This window comes from Centropristis striata, chromosome 14 (genome assembly GCF_030273125.1).
Source record: "Centropristis striata isolate RG_2023a ecotype Rhode Island chromosome 14, C.striata_1.0, whole genome shotgun sequence".
Lineage (NCBI taxonomy): Eukaryota > Metazoa > Chordata > Actinopteri > Perciformes > Serranidae > Centropristis > Centropristis striata.
Genome location: NC_081530.1, coordinates 15,380,228 through 15,403,894, shown reverse-complemented (window position 1 = coordinate 15,403,894; position 23,667 = coordinate 15,380,228). Strand labels below are relative to the sequence as shown.

General features: G+C 38.6%; 2 protein-coding genes across 8 annotated transcripts in view; one reads left to right on the top strand and one right to left on the bottom strand.

Moving 5' to 3' along the window:
* Window positions 1-654: 654 nt before the first annotated feature.
* On the bottom strand, window positions 655-12,548 carry pdk4 (pyruvate dehydrogenase kinase, isozyme 4). 2 transcript variants are annotated; one of them, XM_059349758.1, is made up of 11 exons: window positions 12,166-12,548; window positions 11,377-11,518; window positions 9,043-9,114; window positions 6,770-6,954; window positions 6,236-6,325; window positions 5,835-5,912; window positions 4,059-4,135; window positions 3,865-3,963; window positions 3,432-3,545; window positions 2,949-3,062; window positions 655-1,957 (listed from the first exon to the last, which is right to left on the bottom strand). In XM_059349758.1, the coding sequence occupies exons 1-11, from the start codon at window positions 12,281-12,283 to the stop codon at window positions 1,811-1,813; spliced, it is 1,236 nt and encodes a 411-aa protein (XP_059205741.1). In that variant the 5' UTR covers window positions 12,284-12,548; the 3' UTR covers window positions 655-1,810. The 2 variants fall into 2 exon arrangements, 1 of the variants encoding a protein (XP_059205741.1); XR_009395597.1 differs by lacking the exons at window positions 655-1,957; window positions 2,949-3,062; window positions 3,432-3,545; window positions 3,865-3,963; window positions 4,059-4,135 and having other exon boundaries at window positions 5,866-5,912; window positions 6,744-6,954.
* A 3,773-nt stretch (window positions 12,549-16,321) lies between these two features.
* The window catches only part of LOC131984763 (cytoplasmic dynein 1 intermediate chain 1), a 61,658-nt gene continuing 54,312 nt past the window's right edge, over window positions 16,322-23,667 (top strand). For 2 of the 6 annotated variants that reach the window (XM_059349709.1, XM_059349708.1), the window contains exons 1-6: window positions 16,322-16,608; window positions 17,631-17,752; window positions 18,022-18,136; window positions 19,500-19,587; window positions 22,138-22,197; window positions 23,184-23,299. In XM_059349709.1, coding sequence (XP_059205692.1) covers window positions 17,645-17,752; window positions 18,022-18,136; window positions 19,500-19,587; window positions 22,138-22,197; window positions 23,184-23,299 — 487 coding nt within the window. In that variant the 5' untranslated portion in view covers window positions 16,322-16,608; window positions 17,631-17,644. Of the gene's footprint in view, window positions 16,609-17,630; window positions 17,765-18,021; window positions 18,137-19,499; window positions 19,588-20,527; window positions 20,555-20,673; window positions 20,716-22,137; window positions 22,198-23,183; window positions 23,300-23,667 lie in introns of all 6 variants that reach the window. The other 4 variants (XM_059349707.1, XM_059349706.1, XM_059349704.1 and 1 more) reach the window with 3 other exon arrangements.

The window sequence follows — 23,667 nt, the reverse complement described above, 5'->3', positions numbered from 1 at the left end:
AAAAAAGTCAAATCACTTCAAATGTATCATGTTTATGTAAATCTTCACATGGAAAGTAACTAAAGCTGGCAGCTAAATATAGTGAAGTAAAAAGTACAATATTCACCTCAAAATGTAGTGAAGTAGAAGTATTAAGTTACATAAAGGGGAATACTCACGTTAAGTACAACTTCATCAAAACTATACTTAAGTACAGTACTTGAGTAAATGTACTTAGTTACTTTTCACCACTGGGGTGTATAGTGCACAAATGAACTATCAAAATGTAAGCTAAGCTAAGCCAAGGTTAGCCCGCTAGCTATAACTTAGCTACACCATAGATCTGACATTGGTTGCCTCGTAAGGTTAGCTGATATAGTAATTTGCATCTACATGATGCCAGTTTATCATGTTAAGACTTGTGTCACTGTTTTGGCCGATATGGCTACTGACTGTTAGGATGTGTGCGAGCAACAGATGTCATTAATAACAAGGATTTTCTGATAATTCCATGTACTACCTTTAACTCAGTGTGTCTATCGTCACAAAAGCTCAAGCACAGTTTTCTGCAGTTCAACATTTAACATTATACATAGACGTACACACACAAAGTACTACAACACATGCATCATTACAAAACACATAGTGATAATATCAAATGAAAAACACAATGGAAACTTTTTTGGAAAAGGTTTAAAAAGTGTGTATTTTAGTTCCTATTGCAGTTATCTCCACACTAATTTCAACAAGGGAAAAATTATTAATGTGAAGGTTAACTTGGCAGTTTTACAATTAAAATACAATAAGTCACAGTTTAAACATACACATTAAATGCAAATATGGTGCAATACTATGTGAACAATTACACTTCTCCATAAAGGCACATTGTCACTTTACAATATTGAACTCAACATCCATCAAGCGTGTTAACAATAACCCAACTTAAAACGATCTCATGTATGGAGGTTAAAGGGAACAGATAGGTAGCTTGCTGGCATGCAGAATTCTCTATTAAAAGTATCACATTTAGTTTACATCTCATATTAAAGAAGCTAAAAGGCTAAAAATGGAGCAATTTATTTTACACTGATGTCATTACAGCAAAAATAATTTCATTTAACACTATGCATAACCTGTGCAAATTCCTCCAGCGTCTCTGAAATGCTGGAGTTGTATGAAAACGGAACTACATGAAATGCAGAAGTTGTTTGTGACGCAATGCTGCAAGTTATAAAGGACTGAAATGCCAACTAAATCAAAAGTGGAGGAACTGACTTTGCACCCTTTGTTTTGCTGGAGTCATTGAACATGTTTCCATTCTGTTAAAGCAAAGTGACTCTACTGCAGCTGGCTTCGGTTGGGTTTTTCAGCTTTTTACCCATTAATTCCAATCACCAAAGACTACTAGCCAGTCTTTAGATTGTGAAATGATACATTTTCAAACAAAAAAACTGATATAAACACAAACAGCATGCTTGTTTCAAAGTGTAACCATGTTATTAAAACTCAAAAAGTGAGTGTAATAAATGAGGAGATTAATACTAGACTTGTTCCATTGCCATTAGCAGCCTGTAATCATTGTGTAGTAAAATTAAATTAAATAGCCTGGAGGCTGGTAGTAAAAGCTCATCTCTTCGGTGCGATAGGAAAAAAGGAATCCTCATTCCACAAACTACACAAGTCCAGGTCCAGCAGCATGATGAAGCGGTTGGTGCCTTCTCCCACTTACAGTACAAGTTAATCCATTTCCTCCAGCATGGACCCTTCTTAACTCTATTATTTTTTTTATTCAAACTACTTTAGAGTGTCCTTCACTTCCTCCCTCGGTCCACTATCTCAGAGTCCTCTGGGAATTGCCCAGTTTCTTTGGATCCTTGCTGGGCATGCACCAGTCGTCTGCCTCTATGCTCGTCTGGTAATGCCGTAAGGCGGACTTGTTGAAAACAGGAAGTCTCTCCACTGACTCAGAAGACAAGGCCTGTGATAGAAAGCAGAAGATAACTTATTACTCTTTATCATAAAGAAACATGAATGAGAGTGAGATCCAGGTTGTTTCTGTTGGGGCTTTTCGAGAAAGTTTCCTCTGTGCTAAAACTCTGTACAGTGCTTAAAGGCACAGTGTGTAGGATTTAGCAGCAGTTTGTGGCAGGTTGCAGACTAACTCAACACACCTCCCTTTCCAAGCATAAAGAGCACCTACACTGGCCTTCAGGTAATGTTGAAACGGTAAAGTCCCTCTCCAGAGCCAGTGTTTGGTTTGGCTATTCGGGGCTACAGTAGAAACATGGTGGTGCTCCCTTAAGAGGACCAGCTCCCTATGTAAATATAGGATATAGAATATCATTCTATGCTAACAAAACCACAAAAAAATGTACTTCTTGCGCTAACTTAGCACTTGTTGCTAACGTCAGACAGCTAAAAGTTTCCGGGTAGAACTCACACTTGCTAAAATTTGGTTATACATTATGTATTAAACCATATTTTGATATAAGCTAATACCATGTATCGTGCTGTTGAGCCTCTGTAAAGAAGGCCAGCTCCCTTATGTAAATATGAAGGACTCATTCAAAGCTAACAAAACCACAAAAAATCTTTGTTTCAAGTGAATTATTAAACCATATGTAGATAAAAGCTAATACCACGTATCACACTGTTGAGCCCCCTTAAGTTCCTGCAGGAGAAATTCCTTCACTGCAACAGCCCTATTTCATCCAAGAGCTACACCTAAATCCTGCACACAGCTCCTTTAAGTAGTGTCAGCCAAAGGTCTTCTGACCTGGAGCATGTGGTGAGTTACAACAAGATGTCACACATTAGTTCTGCGTTGTCTATATTGCATAGTTACACTACATCTGCCACTACTCAGTCAAGCCTATATGTTCAGTTGACAGTACATTTATGTGAACTCCACACAAACTTGGTTTTCAAGGTTATTTTTGCTGTGTTTGTGGAGGTAATGCAGTTCTCACCTTCAAGTATATGACAGCTGAGGTGCCGTAGCCCTCCATGGAGTAGAGCTGCAGGTCTCCCTGGAAATACTTGGCATAGAGACGTGAGATGGGCAGGCCATAGCCAAAACCAGCCTGAAGGGAAAAAGAGCAGGTTTTAATACAGATTAGGCTATCTGGAGCAGCTACTGTAATATTACAGCATCAAAAACATAAAGTGGATGCTGTGGGGGATTTGCATTATGAACAGGTCTTCCGTTCAGCTCAAGGTTACAGTTTAATCCAATGCTATGTTACTGACTGCATTCCTCTCTGTAATTAGCTAATTGGCAACCATGCTCAGTTGTGTGAGTCTCTGATTAGAACAGGCTGATTTACCATCTAGTTTCCTTTTAATCCAGATTTAAAACTCATGTTTAAAACATAAATGTAAGCTTTTGGGCTTATAGCATACCTTGTACTTACTAAGACACTCATTAACACTGAAGACAGGTTTAGTCTCACCAGTGGAGCATTGCGAGAGTTGTCTGTGTGGACCGGACTGGGAGCCGTGGAGTACATGTAGCTGAACAGACGATCAATCTTCCTCAGAGGCACTCCTCCTCCTCTGTCTGACATCTAAAAATAAAAGGGAGGTATGTTAGGTTAACAGGGGTCCTCGCACTGTTCTGGCAGCAGTGAACTCCTCAACTGTTCAGCATTTTCCATTTGAAGTCTAAACAGTGTCATGCTTTGTATATCAAGTCAGCAGGGTTGGTTTTATTGATACCCTAACAAGGTCCACATGCACATGCATGCAGTACAGCTGGTGGCAGTGATTGAGGAAACTTCACTTGTTTGTTAGTATAATCTTAACACTTAACCTCTGCATAATACTGCCTTTAGTACAAGTTGCAGTCACTGTGAACTCTTGCAAAGTCATGTTGTCCTCATTTACCTTGATAGTGAGGTCCTCTGTTCCCAGTGACACTCGTACTTTGATCGGGGGCAGCGTCAGGCTCGTCTCATGGGTCTCTACTGTAGCTCTCATGGCATTCTGACAGAAAACATACAAGGTTGATTATACAATGAGCAAGCAGGCACATGGTGCTGAATAATATGTCTGGTTTTCAGGCTTGCTGAATACTGCACCTTGAAAAGCTCAAACAGCATATGGTAGAGATGGGATGGCACATAGACAATGTGGAGTGGCTGGTCAGGGTTTTTGGCTGTGAAAAAAACACAATATTTATCACATGAAAAAACACACTTGTTGACACCATGACGAATGTACAACCCTGACATCCTGACTGAAACGTACACCAGTGAGTGAATGCAGACCTCTGGGAGAACTACCTGCTTTACAAAAGTACATATTAACTCTGTCTCTGACCTGAGACGAGACAAACTTTTTCAACATCATTGACAAAAAGATTAGAGCCACGACAACTTCTTTCATCATTTTGATTTATACTAGTTAGACCTAATCTGCCAAAAATATCCGGCCCAAGTAGGTACAGTTATGTACATGTTCTGACTAAAATACGGCAACAGGAATCAGGTATAAGGATTTGACTAAACTACATATTCTATTAACCTTCTGAACCCCTAAGTTCACCGACAGGTTTGAAATCACCACAATTACACAATTTATTATATCCAGAAACAGAGTAAATTTCTGTTGGATAATCCATTTCTAGTGATCCTTACTTGTATCATGTGTGACAAATGCAGGGGGGAAAAAGCAAATATGGGGTTAAATTAAGGATATTTCATTAAAAATCACTTTATTCTATGAGTGTTATTTAAAATTTCACCCAGAAATAAACAGTTTGCCCTAAGCAGAAACTGTAAAAACGCAAATGGGAAGCAATGAGTGACTTGGCTGAGAACAACAGTCACCTGACAAACAGTGAAACCTTGACTGAACTGCCGGCTGTTTGCACAGAGCAGAGATAGGAGGACAAGAGAGATTGTAAATATGTGAATGGTTCAATATGTCTAGCATGTGGAGCACCATTTTTTTCAATATTGGTAACACTTGTGGAAACGAAAATTATTTCTCCCTACTTCTAGCCATGATTGTGCTGTTTCCATAGAGGTACTGGACTTCTGTGGGGCGACTGTGGCTCAGTTGGTAGAGCGGGTTGCCCACCGATCGGTTGGTGGTTCGATCCCTGACCATGGCAGCCTACATGTCGAAGTATCCTTGAGCAAGATACTGAACCCCAAATTGCTCCCGATGCTGCGTTCATCGGTGTGAGAATGAATTCCCAATGGTGGCAGGTGGCACTGTTTAGGGTAGCCTCTGCCACCAGTATGAATGTGTGTGTGAACGGGTGAATGAGTGCAGTCTGTAGTGTAAAGCGCTTTGAGTGGTCGCAAAGCGACTAGAAAAGTGCTATATAAGTGCGGGTCCATTACAATTTACTTCTATATTGTAGTGAAAAATGAGGCCACATCGAATAAAATGTTACAGGAGAAGAAAAAATTGTTGTAAACATTATATTAGTCTTTTTATGCATGTAATGATGTTACTCACATTTTTTATGTAACCCTATCACAGATGTATGAGCAAGATAAATGAAAACCATTTTTCTGGTCTATTTCTCTTTAAGTTGTCACATGATCTGTAGATATGGTTCAAACTGAGGAATGTCTAATGCCGACACAAGCTCATGGCAGGACCAGCTAACAGGACACAGACATAATTAGCTTAACTTAAACCAACAAGATTAATCTGAGAAGGTTCAGCTCAGGACACCAGAACAACTATCCTCTCATACAGACATCTATAGTAGAAAAAATATTCAGGTAACACAAGCAAGATACAGTATAGGCAAGAGAAACTTAAAATGTCAAACAGATTAAAAAATAAAAAATAAACATCTTCTATTGAAAGAAATATTGTTATTTTGTAAAACTTACAATTGACTTCTGTGATCTCCATATCAGGAGAGGTCAGGTAATACTGCTCACACAGCATCTTTGAAGTCTCATAGGCATCTAGAAAGTGAAACAGGAAGAAAAGAATATTGCTTTTCACCGCAAAAAATGGAGAACAATACTAGTGAACCAGTTTACACAACATTCAAAGGTGGGGTGTATTGCAGCCACATAGATCACGATAACACGATAACATCATGTTTTCACTTCCCAATGTATATTGACTCTAAAAATATCAGATGATAAAAAGGTCAAACAGTCATGAAATTGTGCAAAGAGAGAGTACTGTGTGTGTGTGTGTGTGTGTGTGTGTGTGTGTGTGTGTGTGTGTGTGTGTGTGTGTACAGAGAGCAGTATTCGCACTGAGGAGGATCATTCATTACCTTTTACCACCTCCACAACGTCACAGCTGGGGTCAATGCTGCCAATGTGTTTGGGATGGGCTGGATTCACACTGCCATTGAAGATTAATGCTGCAGGGCACAATGCAACAAGTGGGTGTGACTCAAAATGGATACACTATTGACACTGTTCACTGTCTATAGATGTTGTAAATTTGTGAATATTTAATTAAATATAAGCACAGGTCAAATTGAGTTTGTTCTTTGCTGTTGGAAATGTAAACAACAGCTTATTGCTGACAGCAAACACGCAATCTTGTATCAGTCTGTGCAATAAAACTGCTGTAAAGCTATAAAGGCAGCCTGGGTGTTGACTATGTACGTTGCACTTTTGTACAGTATTAAATCTTAAAAATGAGATAATCAGAGGAATAAAAGTGCAAAATGTGCCGTTACATTTTTAAATCCTAGCTTTTAACCATTATCAACACTTTGACTGTAATTTAACAACGTGAGCTTAAAGTGTGAGCAACTGTGTTGATTAACTCACAGTCAATCACCGAGTGCTATACTGACTGTGCTGGTTCATGAGCATGCGTGTGGAGATGCGGCTCATGTAGAAGCGATCCAGGAAGTACTGGACGTTCTGGTTGGTGACGGGGTCCACGCCGAAGGCCTCTTTGTACTCCACCACACCCTGAGCCATGGTGGGCACCACGTTGTTGTGCCGGTTACGGACGTTGACCAGGGTCTGTGTGAAGCTGCGGCCGGAGACAGGATGGATTTGTGTTAGTATGTGAAGGTGGATGGCACAATGAGTTCAGGTGAAGGTCAAAAATTACTTTGAATTATTACTGTATGTACAGAGTAATGCGTTACAATACCTTTGCATTACTTTCCTCAAAATATCACCACTCTAATCACTTTTTTATGATAAACTAGCATCGCTTGTTTGCTTTTAACTATTTCTATTTCTGTCTATTTGTTTCACATTGGTTTTTTCACTATGAACAACAACTGGAGGATGTTTGTTATGAATCCTATGTATGGATAAGCTTGTCAACTCTTAATCTGTAACCGTAGATCAAGGATCATGGCACGATCTAAGACAATAACACAGTGAATATTATGACTTCATCCAAGCTACTGATGGAGCCTGGTTTCAGGACCATTAATTTTTTTTTCACATGCAGTGGTAACCAATTTATATTAAATTTACCCACTTATTTGAACAGTAGTGTTTTTTTCTGGTTGTGCACTGCTGAAAAAATGAAAACAATAAACACTTAATTTTGGGTTGTAAGGCGTTACATGATACATTAGATGTGATATTGTTACATATTCATTAGAAACACTGTATATTACTTCAGTACTGCTAAAAGTAATATACTACCTTCAACACTGACTGTACTTATTGAGATATCTACACATCAGTGTGCATGGCATTGGCCACACATGTCTACTAAAAACATTGCTGTGCTAAAAAAATACAAAAAGACCGCCTTCCAACAAAAAAAGTGTAAACCTACTGTTTGCAATGTTCAATACTGGCTGCAGCAGTGCTTATTTGAACATATGTTATTAAATGTATGCTGAATAAACAAGATGAATATTGCTGTTATGTGGCCACATGACAGTTCCTCTTTGTGGTGAAACATGTTGGACTCTGCCAAAGCAGTGGAGCATTTACTCAGAGGGGCTGTAGTTATTCTTCAACCTGCGAGTCTGACAGCAGCCTTCAGGAGCTGCACAGTAAGGTAAATAAAAATGAGTCTACACAATCTAACCATAGGCTGTATAAAATAGAATCTAAGACATTGGACTGATCCTAACTTTGCATTGAGGTTGGAAACAGGCAGTTATCAAATGATTACACAATAATTGGATTATTGGGATGGAGTTGGCAGTTACTGAAGGATTAACAAACTGGGACTGGGAACAAAAGAACCAGAGAGGGGCTGTGTCTGAAATCACTCACTAAATAGTGAGTTCACCATTTTGTATTTTGACAAGCACTTTTTTATTTTTTTATATAATGATCTTGTGGGAAGTGTGGGAAATGGAAACACTTTGATTGAGTTATCACTGTATTGATGTTGGTAAGGTTTGTGTGATATTCTGTGTTTAAAGTTGTAAGGCTGTCAAAGCAGAGGGCTGAGACACATGATTAACATCTAAAGACCGACTGATTGAATCCACCTTGTCATGAGTTAATCAACTATTGTTCCTTTTTTCACTTGATGGTATATTATGCAGGATAAAGGACTAGATTCATCAAACTGGCATAAGAACTAGGTAATAAGAAGTAGCAACTTTCTGCCATTCCTCTTAAAAAATGAAGTGTATAACCAGTTGTCATTAACCATTTACTGAGAGAGAATAAGGAATTTTATATGTATGCATTTAGCCATAACGGCACAAATCCTGGCTAGAGATATAGCTAGCTCATGTTAGCTATCCCTTTTCTCTATGTAACTAGATGGGCTACAGATTTCTCAAAGTGGCAAAATTACTTTGAAATGTCACATGTGGTAAGTACTAAAGGAATATCAAATGTCAATTTATTTTAATTTCTTAATGTATGTATTATTATGGATGATCCCACAGCTGACATAGACAAACACTTTTGTATTTGTGCAAAAGCTATGAAAGCGCAGAGAAAGTGACCTGAATAGTGTCCGAAAGTGTTTTTACATTTTGCGGATGAGCTTCTTTATATAGAACACCATAGACAGAGAGTAGGGAGCAGTTAATTGGTGAATGATTTTGGACACAGCCAGGGACATTCTAAAGGTTCACACAAGCAAAACATACACGTTTGTATCGGAAAGTGTCTGAAAACGACTTACTTTGACAGTACATCCTTATCATCTGGATCCTTTTCTAAAAAATCTACAATCTCCAACAAACTCTGTGAATACCTGGTGAAACACAAAAGGATGGATTTAAAAGAAAATACAAAAACACAACCAACTCTAGTTAATTTACGGTATATGACAATGACAAAATAAAGCTCCAAACATCCATGTGGTGATTATATTTCTGTGAAAGCATTAAAATCTAATCAGCAACTTCTGTTATTCAACTTTAACAAGTGTGTAATTAGACGTCAAGCCTTTTCACATAATTAGAATAACAGTGTCCTCTCTTTAGATAACAGTTGCCTGTTTTATCACAGACTATCTGCAGGCCTGTGGATGAAGAAGGCTGGAGTGCTGAGCTCATTGAGTCACACTCTCTCACACAGTAGAGAAACTGGGTGAAAGGTGAACAACAGAGAAGCCGGCTATGAGCTCTACGTGCATGCTTTGTCCCTCATCTGACCTTCAGCTCTTAAATTTGGGATTTTATCCCCTCATGTGAACAGATGGACACCTTGAAATAGATTTTTTGTGACTTGTGTTTTTCACAAGCTTGCCAGGAAAATTCAAGGCTCGACCTTTCTCCACTTTTCAACACCATTAACATGTGACCGATCAACTCTTTTGCTGGCAATCTAAAGAGCTCTGCAGAAGTGAGGAGAGGAAGCCTCAGTGCAGGAGGTATATGTATAGACACTGCTGCGGCTCCCATGAGAAGATTGGTGGGTGTGGTAATTATCTTATTGTAAACATGTCTTAACGTGACTTGAGCAATAATCAACAATCAACATGCCGGGGTAAAGTCTGCAGCAGAGTGCTGTGTTTTAACATGATGCTATCAAGAAGTAGCAGCTGTGGTGAAAAAACTCCCAAGTGAATGTGATTGCAGCTGAAAACCTACAACAAAAACAACCCCCGATTCCAAACCGCTGGGACATGGTCTAAAACGTAAATAAAACAGAATGCAGTAATTCGCCACTTTATTTTGACATGTATTCCACTGAGAACTGTAGAAAGACGATACATTTTATGTTCACACTGACAAACTTTTGTTTATTGTAATGTACTCTGATCCTGAATTTGACGCATTATATTTTTATTTACCTTTCACACTAGGTCCCACCTTTTTTGGAAGATTGGTTGTATAATAATCCTACCTATACTCTAAGGTTGGGGTCACAAGTATCAATACTTCCATACTTTTTGGATACAATGTTTTTAATACAATATGATCTACATTTCATACATGCCATAGTAGATGTTGTCATCCGCCAACATAAGCCTATCAGAGATATATCAGCCGATACACCAAGATCATTATTTTTTTACTCCCTAATATTGTTATCGGCCTCCGAAATCCAGCAGTAGTCGGGCTTAAATCGTAAGGACCAAAGCTATAAAACAAAAAGATCTACAATCAGATTTCAAACTAATAAACAGTGGGGGCAAAATGAAAACTTGTTAATATGTCCTAGGAACTGGTGGTGTACTAGCACCATGCAGATTTTTTATTTAAAAAATGAAAAGTGAAAAAACATCCTTCTTTTTCTTTTTTTTTACCATGGTATCAAAAGAGGTATCAAGTATTATTTAGTAGTTTAAAATGATATTGCGACAATCTTCACATACACGCCTGTACTTGGTTGCACACTCAGTGTTGACAACCTTGCAACATGTACACAGTGTACCTTGAAATGGGTGTGTACACACAGATTCACTCATGCCGGTATAATCCTACCTGTGTGTGGGCTGTAATCACAAACTAACTGCCATGCAACAAGGAGCGAGCATGTCTTCAAAATTCAAAATTGGCACATAAAAAAAGAGGGTAAAATCAATCAGGCTCCATGATCAATGCCAACCAGCCAGCGAGTGCACAGACAGCTGCAGGGTGAGGGAGGATTTGATGCATGTTTAAACAGAACCTTACATAACCTCTGAGAACATACACAGCAATTTTTTCATCAGATCAATGATGTAAGCCTGTGACTAGATGAAGCTAAAAATCCGGGGGCTGATATACAAAGGAAGGGGGCTCTGAGAGATAATAAGGAGAGCTCCTAAATAACCCAGACAGTAGTCTTTCATAACTACCCCCTGCTGAGACAAGAACCAATCCCTGCATGACCTGGAATAACCTGCGAAGCCTGAACATAAATAACAATAGTCATGTAATAGGACTCTCATGCTACAGTTTCTCTGCAAAATAATGTTCCTTTCTCCTCTCCTGCAGAGGTGCAAGAAGACTTTATTATTCCAAGTTTGGTAGCAATGCTTTTGGTACAACAGATTATAGACTGTAATGGAGTCTAGAGATCGTACCAGCTGATGAGGAGCTTTAGGGATGGAGTGCTGAGGAGCTTGTCAGGGAGGAAGTCGATTTCCTTCATGATGTTGGCCAGTCTGACAGGAAGCTCCTGCCGCAGGAACACAAACGAGGTCTTCTCACATGCATTGGCCGAGCCTGCAGTCACATGAGGGGACAGAGACAGAGAAAATCACTGAGCAAGCATCCAACTTTGACCCCACCCTGTCAAAATCCTCTTAATCATTCTATTTAGAGGAAATCTGTGCAGGATTATTTATTATGTTTTTTAATTACAGATATATTTTATTGTTTTTCATTTGTCTTCTCTATACTATGTTTTTGCATCTTTTATTAATTGAATTAAATTTTAACTTAATTTTGTCTTGCTTTTGATTGGCCTTGGAAAAAACAAATGGGAAACCATGATGGAAACATCTGTCTCCATATTTAAGTTTTGTTCCCCCCCCCCCTGGGGTAGCAGCAACTCACGAGAGGTTGCATTGTTTTGTCAGTGCAGAAAACAGATGTGTGTCTTCTGTTGGTCATTGCAGGATTCAACTGTGTCCACAATATCAGTAGTTCAAAGTCACAACTTGGAATCACGAGCAGTAAGAGACAAAATAAAATAACTTAAGAAACGCCAGCAGCAGCATTAACATCTGTCTGCACTACGAGTATTAACAGCATTTGTCTGTCCATCACCAGATGTCAAATAACATAAGTTATGCAACAGCCATGTGAGTGTGGGAAATGATTAGTTAACATGCACTGTGCGACTAATCAACACGAGACGAAACACTCACCAAAGTCAATGAACTGCTTCATAGACAAGGGGGAGGGGGAAAACTTAGCAAACCTCTCCACTTGCTTCGGTATCCCAGTGAAGGAGCCATTTTTCAGCAAAAACTGAGCGAACTTCATGATTCCTGTCCTCTAAACACCCCAAACTGCCTGTCAGTGTATCGGGGACAAACTGTCCTTTCTTTCTCCAGGCTGCTCCAGTTTGACCACTGTCAGCTAACAGGGCTAAAGCTCGGCGTCGCTTAGGAACCTCGTCGCTAAAGCAACATATTAAAAGATGCTGCTTATGAGCTGCCCATCATTGTTTTTCTCGAGCAGCTTCCTTCCATCTCTGCAAGTTGTAGTTTGCCCTTCAAGAGCAACTTCCAGCCCTGAGCGGAGTGTGTTGTTGTTGGGCGGGCGGGAGGAGGGACTGACATGGAAACCAGCCAATGAGCGGAATGTGTTGTTGTTGGGCGGGACTGACATGGAAACCAGCCAATGAGCGCCGAGATTTTCCTGGCACTGCAGGATGTGATGGAGGAAGTGTGTGACAGGAATTTATAGTTGTGAATTATTTCTAGATGTAAGTTAACGAAATTGAAAAGAAATGTGAATTTGAACAAATTAATTGTGAAAAATGTAATATAAATATTGCATGTATGTATGTATATATATATATATATATATATATATATATATATATATTGTTGCATGAGCCATACATGCAATTCAATGAGAAGCCAAATATACTTTATAAAATTAAATTAAGAAAATCTAGTTTTAAATCACTTTAAGTAGATTTCATATCCATACATCTACATTTTCCACAACTTCCCCATCTTAAATACCACACAGGAATTTAAAATGCTTTTCAATCTATAAAACTATAAATAATAATAAATCTATGCATACGCATATCCACCATAATAGAAGAATTATTTAGAGAAATTTTAGCTTGTCTTTTGCCTTTGGCAACTACTTAAGTTTGTTTAATATTTCTATATTATTTACTACTGCTCCTGCACCTTTGTTTCTATTCAATTTGCCATATATTTGGGAGTGTGTGTGTGTGTGTGTGTGTGTGTGTGTGTGTGTGCATATGTATTTATATTTTAAGATACTGAATAAGAAATACAACTATTTTCAAAATGCTCAAATTGTTATTTTTATGTGTAATGTCACTGTTCTCCAAAAGGCATGGTTATATGTTAATTATATGACATTGGTTTCAAATATGATGCTCCAATGAGCAACTGCACTGTGGCCTGTACTAAGAAGGTAACACTGATGAAAGAAGTTCATGTCCTTTACTTAAGTAAAAGTAGCATACACTGTATACATATAAAAAGTTATTTTCCATAAATGTATTGCATTATTTTACAGGGTTTCTGTTATTAGTTTTTCTCATTCTAGATTTTTTTTCACAGTATCATTTAATTGCTAAATGGTCTTGAATGTTAAATTACAATAATTTCTATGTAAAATAACATTTTATTGCTGAATGTTAAATTAAGTTAATTTTGTTTTTTTCCCAGTAAAATTTTAGACTTTATGTAAAAAAAAAAAAGAAAGAAAGAAATTGGTAGCTTTAAAAAAAAAATCTGGCTTTTACACTTTTACTCCATGTTCTTTAAGTAAGAAAAAGAAAAGTTTAAAGTTTATTGTGCAGTAAAATGCTTATTGTCAGTGCCCAACTATGCAATTAATGTTAAAGATTTTGCTATTTTTTAGGAAGATTAGATACTATGGGAGCAGTGTGTTTGTTTGTTTGTATGTGTGTGACCCACATGTTGAGATAGGAAAACTCCCATGTGTTTATGCAGAAAACAGGTCTTCCTCAATGAATCTGAGAAGTGATATGATCACCCAAAAAAAAGAAGAGAAGAAAGAGGACAGTGCTAAAGGCCTGCTGGTAAAAGGGAGAGAACAAATTAATACAATTTTGACTTGACAGGACATATAGCATTGATTCGTCCAATTGTGATATGGCCTATAATCCCTGTGAGGTTTCCAGAAACTTGGAATTACTTCATATTAAGGCAAGAAATAAAAGCACAGATTTGCAAGTGAGTTTTATAGTTATAAGGTAGGTAAATAAAAATAAAAACATACTATCTACTGTGTTTTTGCAGGTGGGTTGAAAGATCCGGTGCCAGATACTACAGGTTTAATTATCTTAATAATCAGACTTTACCCTGTTTCATAATCAGACTTAGTATCTGAAATAATGGCAATACAATCATCATCATGATAAAATAAAGCACTTTCATTTGGGTTTCTGCTCATGTGAGCATTCTGTGTAATAAGAGAGTGGACAAACTAGTTAAACAAGCAGGTAAAATAATAATAAGAGAGAGAAAACATAGTCACCCCTAATAACCTTTCAAAATAAGAGGGAGAGGACATTGCATCGAAGGAAATGAATAAAGAGTAGTAGCAGCATTGGGATCCAAAGTTGGGGTTAGAAGTTATGCAAGAAAAAAAAGATGAGGAGATGAGAGGGGAAAGAGATGAAGAAGAACATAGGATCCAAATCGTGCTTTAAAAATAATAAAAGCTTTTAGTACAGCACCCCCTGCCGGCGAGCTACCGAAATACGTGTGTGACGTTTTGAACGTCTTTATTAGAGGCACGTTTGGACCAGCCAGCCTTATAATATAGTCTACTTTTGTTGAAAATATTTATTGTCACAAAGTTTGGCCTTTGCCACATACGTTTCTCTTGACTAATAAAGTCAAAGAGATATCCTTTAAGATGATACACAGTTTTTTCCTACGAATCTATATTTGCGGAAACTCAAGAAGGACGTAGATGTAAGTTGCATCTTTTGTGGAGAGCTCAGAGAAACGCTAGTAGCATACATTTATTTTGGTCTTGTCCACATACAAAACATCTGTGGAGTAAATTGTCTCAATTTGCTGCTGATAAAGCTACCCCAACTTGATATTACTCTGGAAAAAAGCATTGTTTGGATTCATTGAATAAGACAGAAATCTCTGCTCACAATTCTGTTTGATTAATCTACTTAGGCTATTATTTTGGCTTAATTCTTTATCTATTTTTTAAATCTATCTGTGACTGTAATAACAAAAAGCTGTTAAAACGTATACAGCTTTACAATGTTTTTATTCAACTTTCCCTACTGAAGTATTTTCTATGTTTCACATCATTTAGTGTTCCCCTGGTGTACTTGTAATTGTATACGTATTCTATATATACACAAGGTTTGTAAGACTTGTTGAAAAATTGTTGATATAATAAAGTTTGGAGGGGGAGTTTAAATCAGCCGTGGTTGCAACAAAGGCTGCTCAAGTTTATTTTTTAACTAAATAATAATGGCCTGTCAACTAAAACTCACCAAAGCCTTTAACAACGATCCTCTTTATTTGTCTGAACTTAGCAACTGACGGTCTGTGATGGTACAGTAACATAACGTCACACTGTTAAAATAATCGCCTAAGTCATTTTTGTCAATTTTGTTTTTTGTCTAAATCATCTCCTCATGACGCCGGTCACCTATGGTAAAATCGCCAACATCCTCAGTTGATCAGATCATGTGATTTTACCCCTTTAAGATAATGTCCTATGTCAAGTGTGTGACTTAAGCAGATTTATTATGCCCAAGTCAAAATAAAATGTGACTGGGGCAATTTTTTTGAACATGCCTTTGTGACTTAAGCAAGATATGGTAACACTTTATTTTGAAGGTGTCTACATAAGAGTGACATGAGCGTATCATAAACATGACATGGGATGTGTCATGAACATTATTGACATTTTGAAGTAACATTAATGCTCATGATACATGTCATGTTTCTGACAGGCTTGTGTGACTCTTATGTAGACGCCTTCAAAATAAAGTGTTACCATATCTTGCTTAAGTCACAAAGGCATGTTCAAAAAAATTGCCTAAGTCATTTATTTCTCTTAAGTTACATCATTTATACACAGTGTAATTACTATGCCAATAGCCATCCTTTGTTACATCCTTGTGTTTCCTGCAAAACTTGAAAAAATGAGTTAGGCATTTATTTTAACAGGGTGACGATAAATGTGTCAAAATGTGATTATTTGTTAGTTTTGGCTACTTCGACGCTCTTCTCCAAACGACCACACGATGGCGGCGTTGCAGAAGCCATGAGACGTTGACAGTGCGTGTCAAAGGAGGTGGGATTTCCTCTCCTCCTCCTCCTCCTCAACATCATTGTACTCCTCCTAGGGATGCATCGGCGTGCTGTGCACCTGTTTTATGTCTCATCTGGGCCATCCGCCGCTGAAATGCTCTGTTTTTACCATCAATAGCCACACGAAAAGGTTTGAACGACCTCTTCGGTGGTTCCCGAGAGGCCTCGACTCAGTGAGATTTAGGTGGAGGATGTGTTGATGTTTTTCTCCTTTCGGGGTGCAGCAGTGAGACAGCATCTTTGCCGGGTGACACATCATTAGCAGTAAGAGTGGACAAGGTACGAGTGAAACAATAACAGTACATTACACGGTTATTTGCGTTAATTTTTCTCCTTTTAGGCAGCGAGTCGTTATCAAAATTCAATATAGTATTTATGGCAGGGCCTTAAACGCATTGACGTTAATACAAATGCTGTCACATATGTGATTAGCTCGCTGTGAATACATTTGCAATGCTAACGTCAGTTGTTAAACAAACGCCTTGGGTGTTTGTTTTCCTTCCTGTGTACATACTGAGCTATGTGACGTGTGTTTTCTTCCATAATTATACTGTGTTTGTGTCTCAGCTTCGCACAGATATTTTACTTATGTTCTCATTTATTGTTCCAACTAGCTTTAGCAGACGTTTTTAAACCTCCAGGGACAAGGGGCTGTCTACTCATTTGCTCTGTCTGAGGGATGTGGCACTAGCCTATTACCCAGCACATCACTTGTCAGGGTGCAGACTGCTATTAATAGGTAGCCCACCTTTCTCTAATCCCCAGAGCACTGAGCACAGAGCATGAGGCTACATTTAGTCTCTTTTATTTGACTAAGCCAACTAGTATTTTCTGTTTGTTCACCAAACCTGAATAGTGGCTGCACTTTTAAACCTTTCCAATAAATTACATTATGGTATTGTAATGTTACACTGTAAGGTTTGGTGAGCTTTCTTGTTAACTCTGTTAATTTTACAAATGAACTGAGCAGAAAAAATGGCTATATAAATATTGCCTACACACTGGACTATTTCTAGAAGTATAGGTAACAGTGTCACACCAATGTAAAAAATCTCTATCTCTACAAAATATGTTTGTTTAGTATTGGCACACTGTTTTGCCAGTATCTACTCCTTGTTGGGTGCTGGGCCTGCACGGATGGATTTACAGTATATGGATGTCAAACTGCCACACCCAGTGGTCTTTCTGAAGCATCACTTAGGCTCGCTGATAAAACTGTGATCCTCTATGGTGTATCATGTTATAATGTAACCATAACATGCCATATGTTGCTAATCCTTGTTCATTGCTCTTGCTTGAAGCCCTGTAGGACATCATGTCGGACAAAAGTGACCTAAAAGCAGAGCTGGAGCGCAAGAAACAGCGCCTCGCCCAAATCAGGCAGGAAAAAAAGATAAAGGAGGAGGAGAGGAAGAAGAAAGAGGTAAGGAAAAAAGTGAGTAAAGTCACACACGGCACTCATACTGTATTGCACTCTGGTGTGTATTGTCTGTGTGTTCGATTGCTTTTCGTCAGGCTGTGACGCATAAAAGGCCGAGGTTGTGTGTGTCCATACGTGCATACAATCATCTATGTGTGTGCAGAAGGTTGGTGTTGGACATTTTTAATCAAATGTGCATGCATGTGCATGAGTTAGCTTGTCCCTTTAAGTCATGATGAGTAAGCTGACATTTTTCTATGTATCCTGAGCAGTCAGAGAGCCAGCAGAAGAGAGAGTTAACCCCGGAGGATTCAGACCTGGACCGTAAGCGCAGGGAGACAGAGGCCCTGCTGCAGAGTATTGGCATTTCACCTGAGCCTCCATTAGGTACGTAATACTGGTACAAATCCTGTCTAACTGATAATGAAATGATCAGATACCTAAAGTATGGCTACGGTCAGACTGAAGGCAAAAGTGGCCCAAATCTGATTTTCCTTTCTTGCTCATATTTGACTTGGATATGTTGTTTTTTTCATGACAGTATGATGAGCACATGGAATCAGATCTTGTAGATTTGAGTCTCCTTCTTATGATGTCCTAAATCATATACAGTATTCAGAATTTCTGCAACTTCTCCACCAATCTAGATTAACTTTTTGTCACAATTGTGCGCTGGCTGGAGTCACTCAGTAAATAAAAACATGGAAGACTGGTGCGATGGAGACAGTCAGTGCAGGGACATTAAGGTGTTCGACCTCATAAGAATTTTAAATGACACTTCTGTACAAGCAATACTTAAGGGGTCGTATTGTAACCAGCATGTTGAAACAAATGGCAGAACTGGACCACAGACGAATTTGAAGGCTTCCACTGCACATCAGCTGTAAATGTCGACTTCAGTGGCCTCAGTTCTGTGATCAGTTCACACTGGAATCTGATATTGGCCACATTTTAAAAATAATGTAAACAGCCAGATAAAAAAATTGTATATGAGTAATAAAGCTGAATTGAGCACTAAGGATTGAGGCTGTAAACAAAGCCTAAGTTATTATCTGTGTTGCCATGACTCTGCTTAAAATAGTTTTATAAGTATTGTAACTCATTCACACATTCTATTGAAGATGTTTCATCAGATATCACTGGGCTTTATCCTAAATAGTTCCCAGTATTTGCTTTGTACATTGTGGTTGGACTGTGGACTGAACATCTTTCCTAATTTCTTTGACATGTCCTATCTCCCTTTTATCATCTTTTTTCTTTTCCACTCTGTATCTTGAGTGTATAATATGTTGTAAAATGGCATCTGGGCCCAAATACTACAGCTACTCTGAAAGGTCATTAAAACATGAATTTGGAAAAGCATGCTGCTCCAAAAATATCTTTCCTATACTGAACCTGTACACAAATCTGTCAAGTTGCTGTGGGTTGAATCCCCACTTTCAGCAAATTTTTGGAAGAGGCACTGTTCTCTAGTGGTCTGAAATTGAAACAACACCCTCAACATGTCAAAATTGGGTCACTCACTGCTATTCCTGTTTATAGCTTAGTTATTTATAATGCATCTTCAAATGAAGCTGAGTATAAATAAAACAAAATACAGCAAATGCACTCGATGCCCTGCATTTCCTCTCCTTTTTTTTTTTTTTACATTTCCATCATTCGTCCATCACTCGTTTTAACTTGTTGCATTCCATCCATTTTGAGTCTTTGCAGCCTTTAAAATTAGATTCATGTTTTTTTTATTGTTTAGTCCCGACTCCTGTGTCCCCCTCCAAATCAGTGAGCACACCCAGCGAGACAGGGAGCCAGGATTCAACTGATGGAGGAGCAGCAGGCAGGTAGGCCAAAATCACATGATTCATACCCAACTACAAAAGTCATTCTTGGTTCATGAGTCTTATTCAAGAAATGCTACGCCTGAAAAACATATCACACTTGGACATTTTGTACTAGAAGGTTTTGCTCACTCTAGCATACCAGGCATGCTTTTTGAGAGGTTACCAATAAACTGTGAAACAATCAAAAAGGGCAATGTGGATATTTTCTGGCATGTTGTCAAATTTGACACACATTCTGTCTCCCTTCTTGTCAATGGCACAACAGGTTTAGGTAAGGATAAGTGTCACTAAATGGTGAGGTTGTGGTGCCTCGTATCTGTCACTTGTCATGGCATCTGGTGTTTTGATGACCACTGTACAGCTTGTTGCTTTACTACTCTTGAGAAGATAAGTTTGATGTTGAGGTAAGTTGCAGCTGTAGTCATTCCCGCAAAGAAGTTGCTAGTTTGATATTATGGTATTTATAAGTTTGTATTACATTGGTAAACTTTCAGAAAGCAGCCTTAGTGAGCCAGTTTGTTTGAATATGGAGCCTTATAAGCATTAATCTTGCTATAAAACAGCTAATTTAAGCTGTTTTGTCACTTCACAGTGCTTATTAGCTCATGTTTCATACCTGCTCCTGCATTTATTTAATGCTTATACATTCATTACACACCACAGCAGTGGAGCAACTGTTTACCTCTAAGTTCTGCACATGGCTGCTCTGGTGAATTTAACCTGCAGCTGAGAAGAGAGTGGTCATCAAGCGCTTTCCATTTGCTTTTTAATGGCAGCTGACTGTAGAGGTCAGTGTGTGAGTGATGCCCTCAGGGGTCATTAGTGATGTGTTGTTCTGGTATGGCCAGGGGTGGAATTGGGGATTAAGAACACGTGGGAGCACGATAAAGTTCCTAGCAGGAATAAATTCTCTTATATAAGATATGTTGTTTCCTTTTAGCTTTTACAAATTGGATTTTACAAATTGGTGAGTTAGTTCCACTGCCTGGAATGAAAGATTTATGTCCCCCCAAATCCACCCTGGATGATGGCATGCCATTTTGAGCTTCTCCATTTGTGGCTGTGTATGTGTGTGTCCCTTCTTAGGTCAGGTTTCTCTAAAAACAAGTCCCAAGCACAGAGCTCAAGGTAAGAATTTTCACGTCAAACACAGGAACCCCCCCCACCCCTCCTCTTCCTTTCTTTAGCTGAGTTTCCCCTCATGTGAACACACAGAGGCACCTGCAGTGTTGTCAGTGGTCTTAGCAATGTGTTCCCATCATGATTTTTAAGATCAAAACAGCGCAGTGCCCCTCTTTTCTTCGTTCCTCTTCTCTCTGGTGACTTCGTATATGAAGCGCGACTGTCTCCCTTAATACCAGCTTGAAAGATTTCTGTTTGCATGAGTTGAGCCACAGAAGTCATTTCAGCCTTCACAGAGTTGACAATCTGCTGCTTAAAGTGTCATCGCTGTTACTGCAAAACAGCCGGTCTGTCAGGCTAAAGAAATGCCTTGCCACTCTCACCTGGCGCTGTGTGGCACGAGCCGAAGGTCTGATGGGCGTGTTCACTGGCCCTAAAAGGTATCATCAAAAAGTGTAGTGATGGAAGCGCTATCCTTTCACAGTTGGAAGATTTCAGCCAAGTCGCCATAAAACTCCCAAGGTTTCAGTTTTCCCTGTAAGCAAGTGATCCCTTCCTCTGCATAATAAAGGACTTCATGACTGCTGAAGAACTACACAAATGCACTGAACGAGCTCGGCTATTTCCTCAAGGTTTTGCAAACTCATTGACGATGCATGGCGAGATTATTGTCACATATGAAGAGCAAGCTAAATCCTTTATAAATGTCTTTTCATTTGATTTTCATATGCTGAATGTTATTGTGAATATGTACAGTGCAAAGATGATGTATGATGTGCTGTAGATTGAAATCACGTTGCTGGATACACTGTTCACTTTCATGCATCATTTGGCACAAGTTTGCATATGAAACATCAAGACACAGTCTCCCAAATATGGATTCCTGTCATACATGTCGCTAAAATTGCTGTAGATGATTTAAAAAATCCAAACAAAGATTTCTGCAGAGCTTTCCTGCATTTAAAAGTCATCAGGTCAAATTGTTTTCCCACCGAAAACAATCATTTTGACCTTCTCCCACACAACAATGGAAAATGTATGTCCATAAATATATCGATTTGTTCAACTTGTAAATTCCTGGCAGACAACCAAGGAATCTATTACAAGAGATGAGCAGAGATCTTTAAATACATGTAGTATGCTGAAGTATAATGAAATGTAATGCCTCCCTAATGTATAGTGATCCCACGCTATATCCACTTATCGAAACATTTTTCCGTTAACAGTGCCATCTTTGCATGAAATCTGATGGGAATCCCGTTTTAAGCACTAGATAAGTGGTTTGTGGGTGAGTGTGTATGTGCATACATGCTGTACCGTGTGTTTTTGCACCACTGACATATGTGCCAATGTTTGTGTGTTTGTTGTAAATGTGTCTTGTTTGTAAACATGCATGTCCTCTCTTGCCCCCCCTGTTGGTGACATCAGGACGCTGCAGTGGGACACTGACCCCTCTGTGCTGCAGCTGCAGGCTGATTCTGAGCTCGGGTACATCTTCCTTCTCTCCTCTAGTTCACTGCCTGACAAAAATTATATTGTAGTACACTTTATTTGGCATTGCATGTTACCTAGTATTGTAAAAAGTAATATTCTATTTCAATTTTAAATGTTGAGATAGTGGGCGCTACAGACACATGGCTCTACATGTTATTCATTCATTCATCAAGTCTGAAACAAATGCAAATATTTTGTTCTGTATACAGACTAGGAGTGCACTGATTGTGAAATGTATGGTCGATGTTTTTTAAACTGATGTTTTTTTTTGTTATTTATTCTCTATTTTGTGCCATGGAAACAAAGCAATCTCCGTCATGAAAAACTGAACTGTTAAAAAAATGATTCAGCATTTTTCAAAATTGAACAAAATTAGTCACTCAAATGTATAAGGGAACATTTAACGTTTTTTCACATTAAAAAAACATTATTTTTTGGACAAAATAACTGCTTCAAATGCCTTTTTAGCTGTTTTTTAGCTAATTATTCAATTAGAAAAAAACAGTGGTTCTATAGCCCAACAAAAGCGTTATTTTGCGAAATTTAAAAGCAATTTGAAACATAAATAAAGCTTTTATAAATAAATAAATACATCTTTTACCTCTGTAATGGTCTAATACTCCCACATGGTAGATTTTTTCCCTCACTTTTATTTGTAAAACAGACCACACATGCACAAGGCACCCATTGGCCTTCTCTGAATCAGCAGCTGTAGTAACAGCTTGTAATTGTTGTCCATGTCCGAGCGCAAATAACCAAAACAATATTTGACTGGGACAAAATGGATGCGACACAACAGATAGACTTCGGCAACTGCCATTGGTGAATGTCATCTTAGATGCTCATAGGCATAAGACAGTCAGCACGGCAAATATCGGCCTGTACAGATGTGCAGTATTGGTGCATCCCTAATACAGGACAAATTGTGTTTATGCACAATACAGCTATGCTAATGTGAACATGTTGTCTTTGTTACCCAGGCGCAGGATGCAGAGGCTGGGAGCCTCAAAGATCACACAGGTAGACTTCCTTCCCAAAGAGTTGGTCTCTTACTGCAAGGAGACACAGACGCCACTCAACGCCCACCTGTCTGAAGGTGAGTATCTGTGTGTGTTCATGTGAATGAGTGACTTCTCCTGACACTACATATCATAGTCTTAAGAGTCAAAGGTCCACGGGGCACCGAAGTTCACAGGAGGCAACAGAAGCTCTCAGGTTGCAACGATTGTCGTCTCTGTGTGGTTAAATCTGATACGCCTTCTGTTAGCCGGCTCACAGCCTGTAAACCTGGAGAAATTTAAAGGCTGAGAGATGAAAGTTACCCAAGATGATTTTTGTGGTGGATGTCAGAGCATCGTCGTGTGTATGTGTGTCATTCATTGCATCATGATTTGGTCTGGAAAGGAATGAAACACAAGAAAAATGTGTGTTTTTATGCATGTGTGTATGAATGTTTGCATGTGA

Bases quoted from the DNA above. Each gene is read 5' to 3' on its own strand.
- pdk4 (XM_059349758.1), bottom strand. From the start codon at position 12,283: ATGAAGTTCGCTCAGTTTTTGCTGAAAAATGGCTCCTTCACTGGGATA. The intron at 9,115-11,376 runs GTACGATCTCTA...GTGTTTCACCAG, and splicing joins CTAAAGCTCCTCATCAGCTG to GTATTCACAGAGTTTGTTGG. The intron at 6,955-9,042 runs GTAAGTCGTTTT...CTCCGGCCGCAG, and splicing joins GATAAGGATGTACTGTCAAA to CTTCACACAGACCCTGGTCA.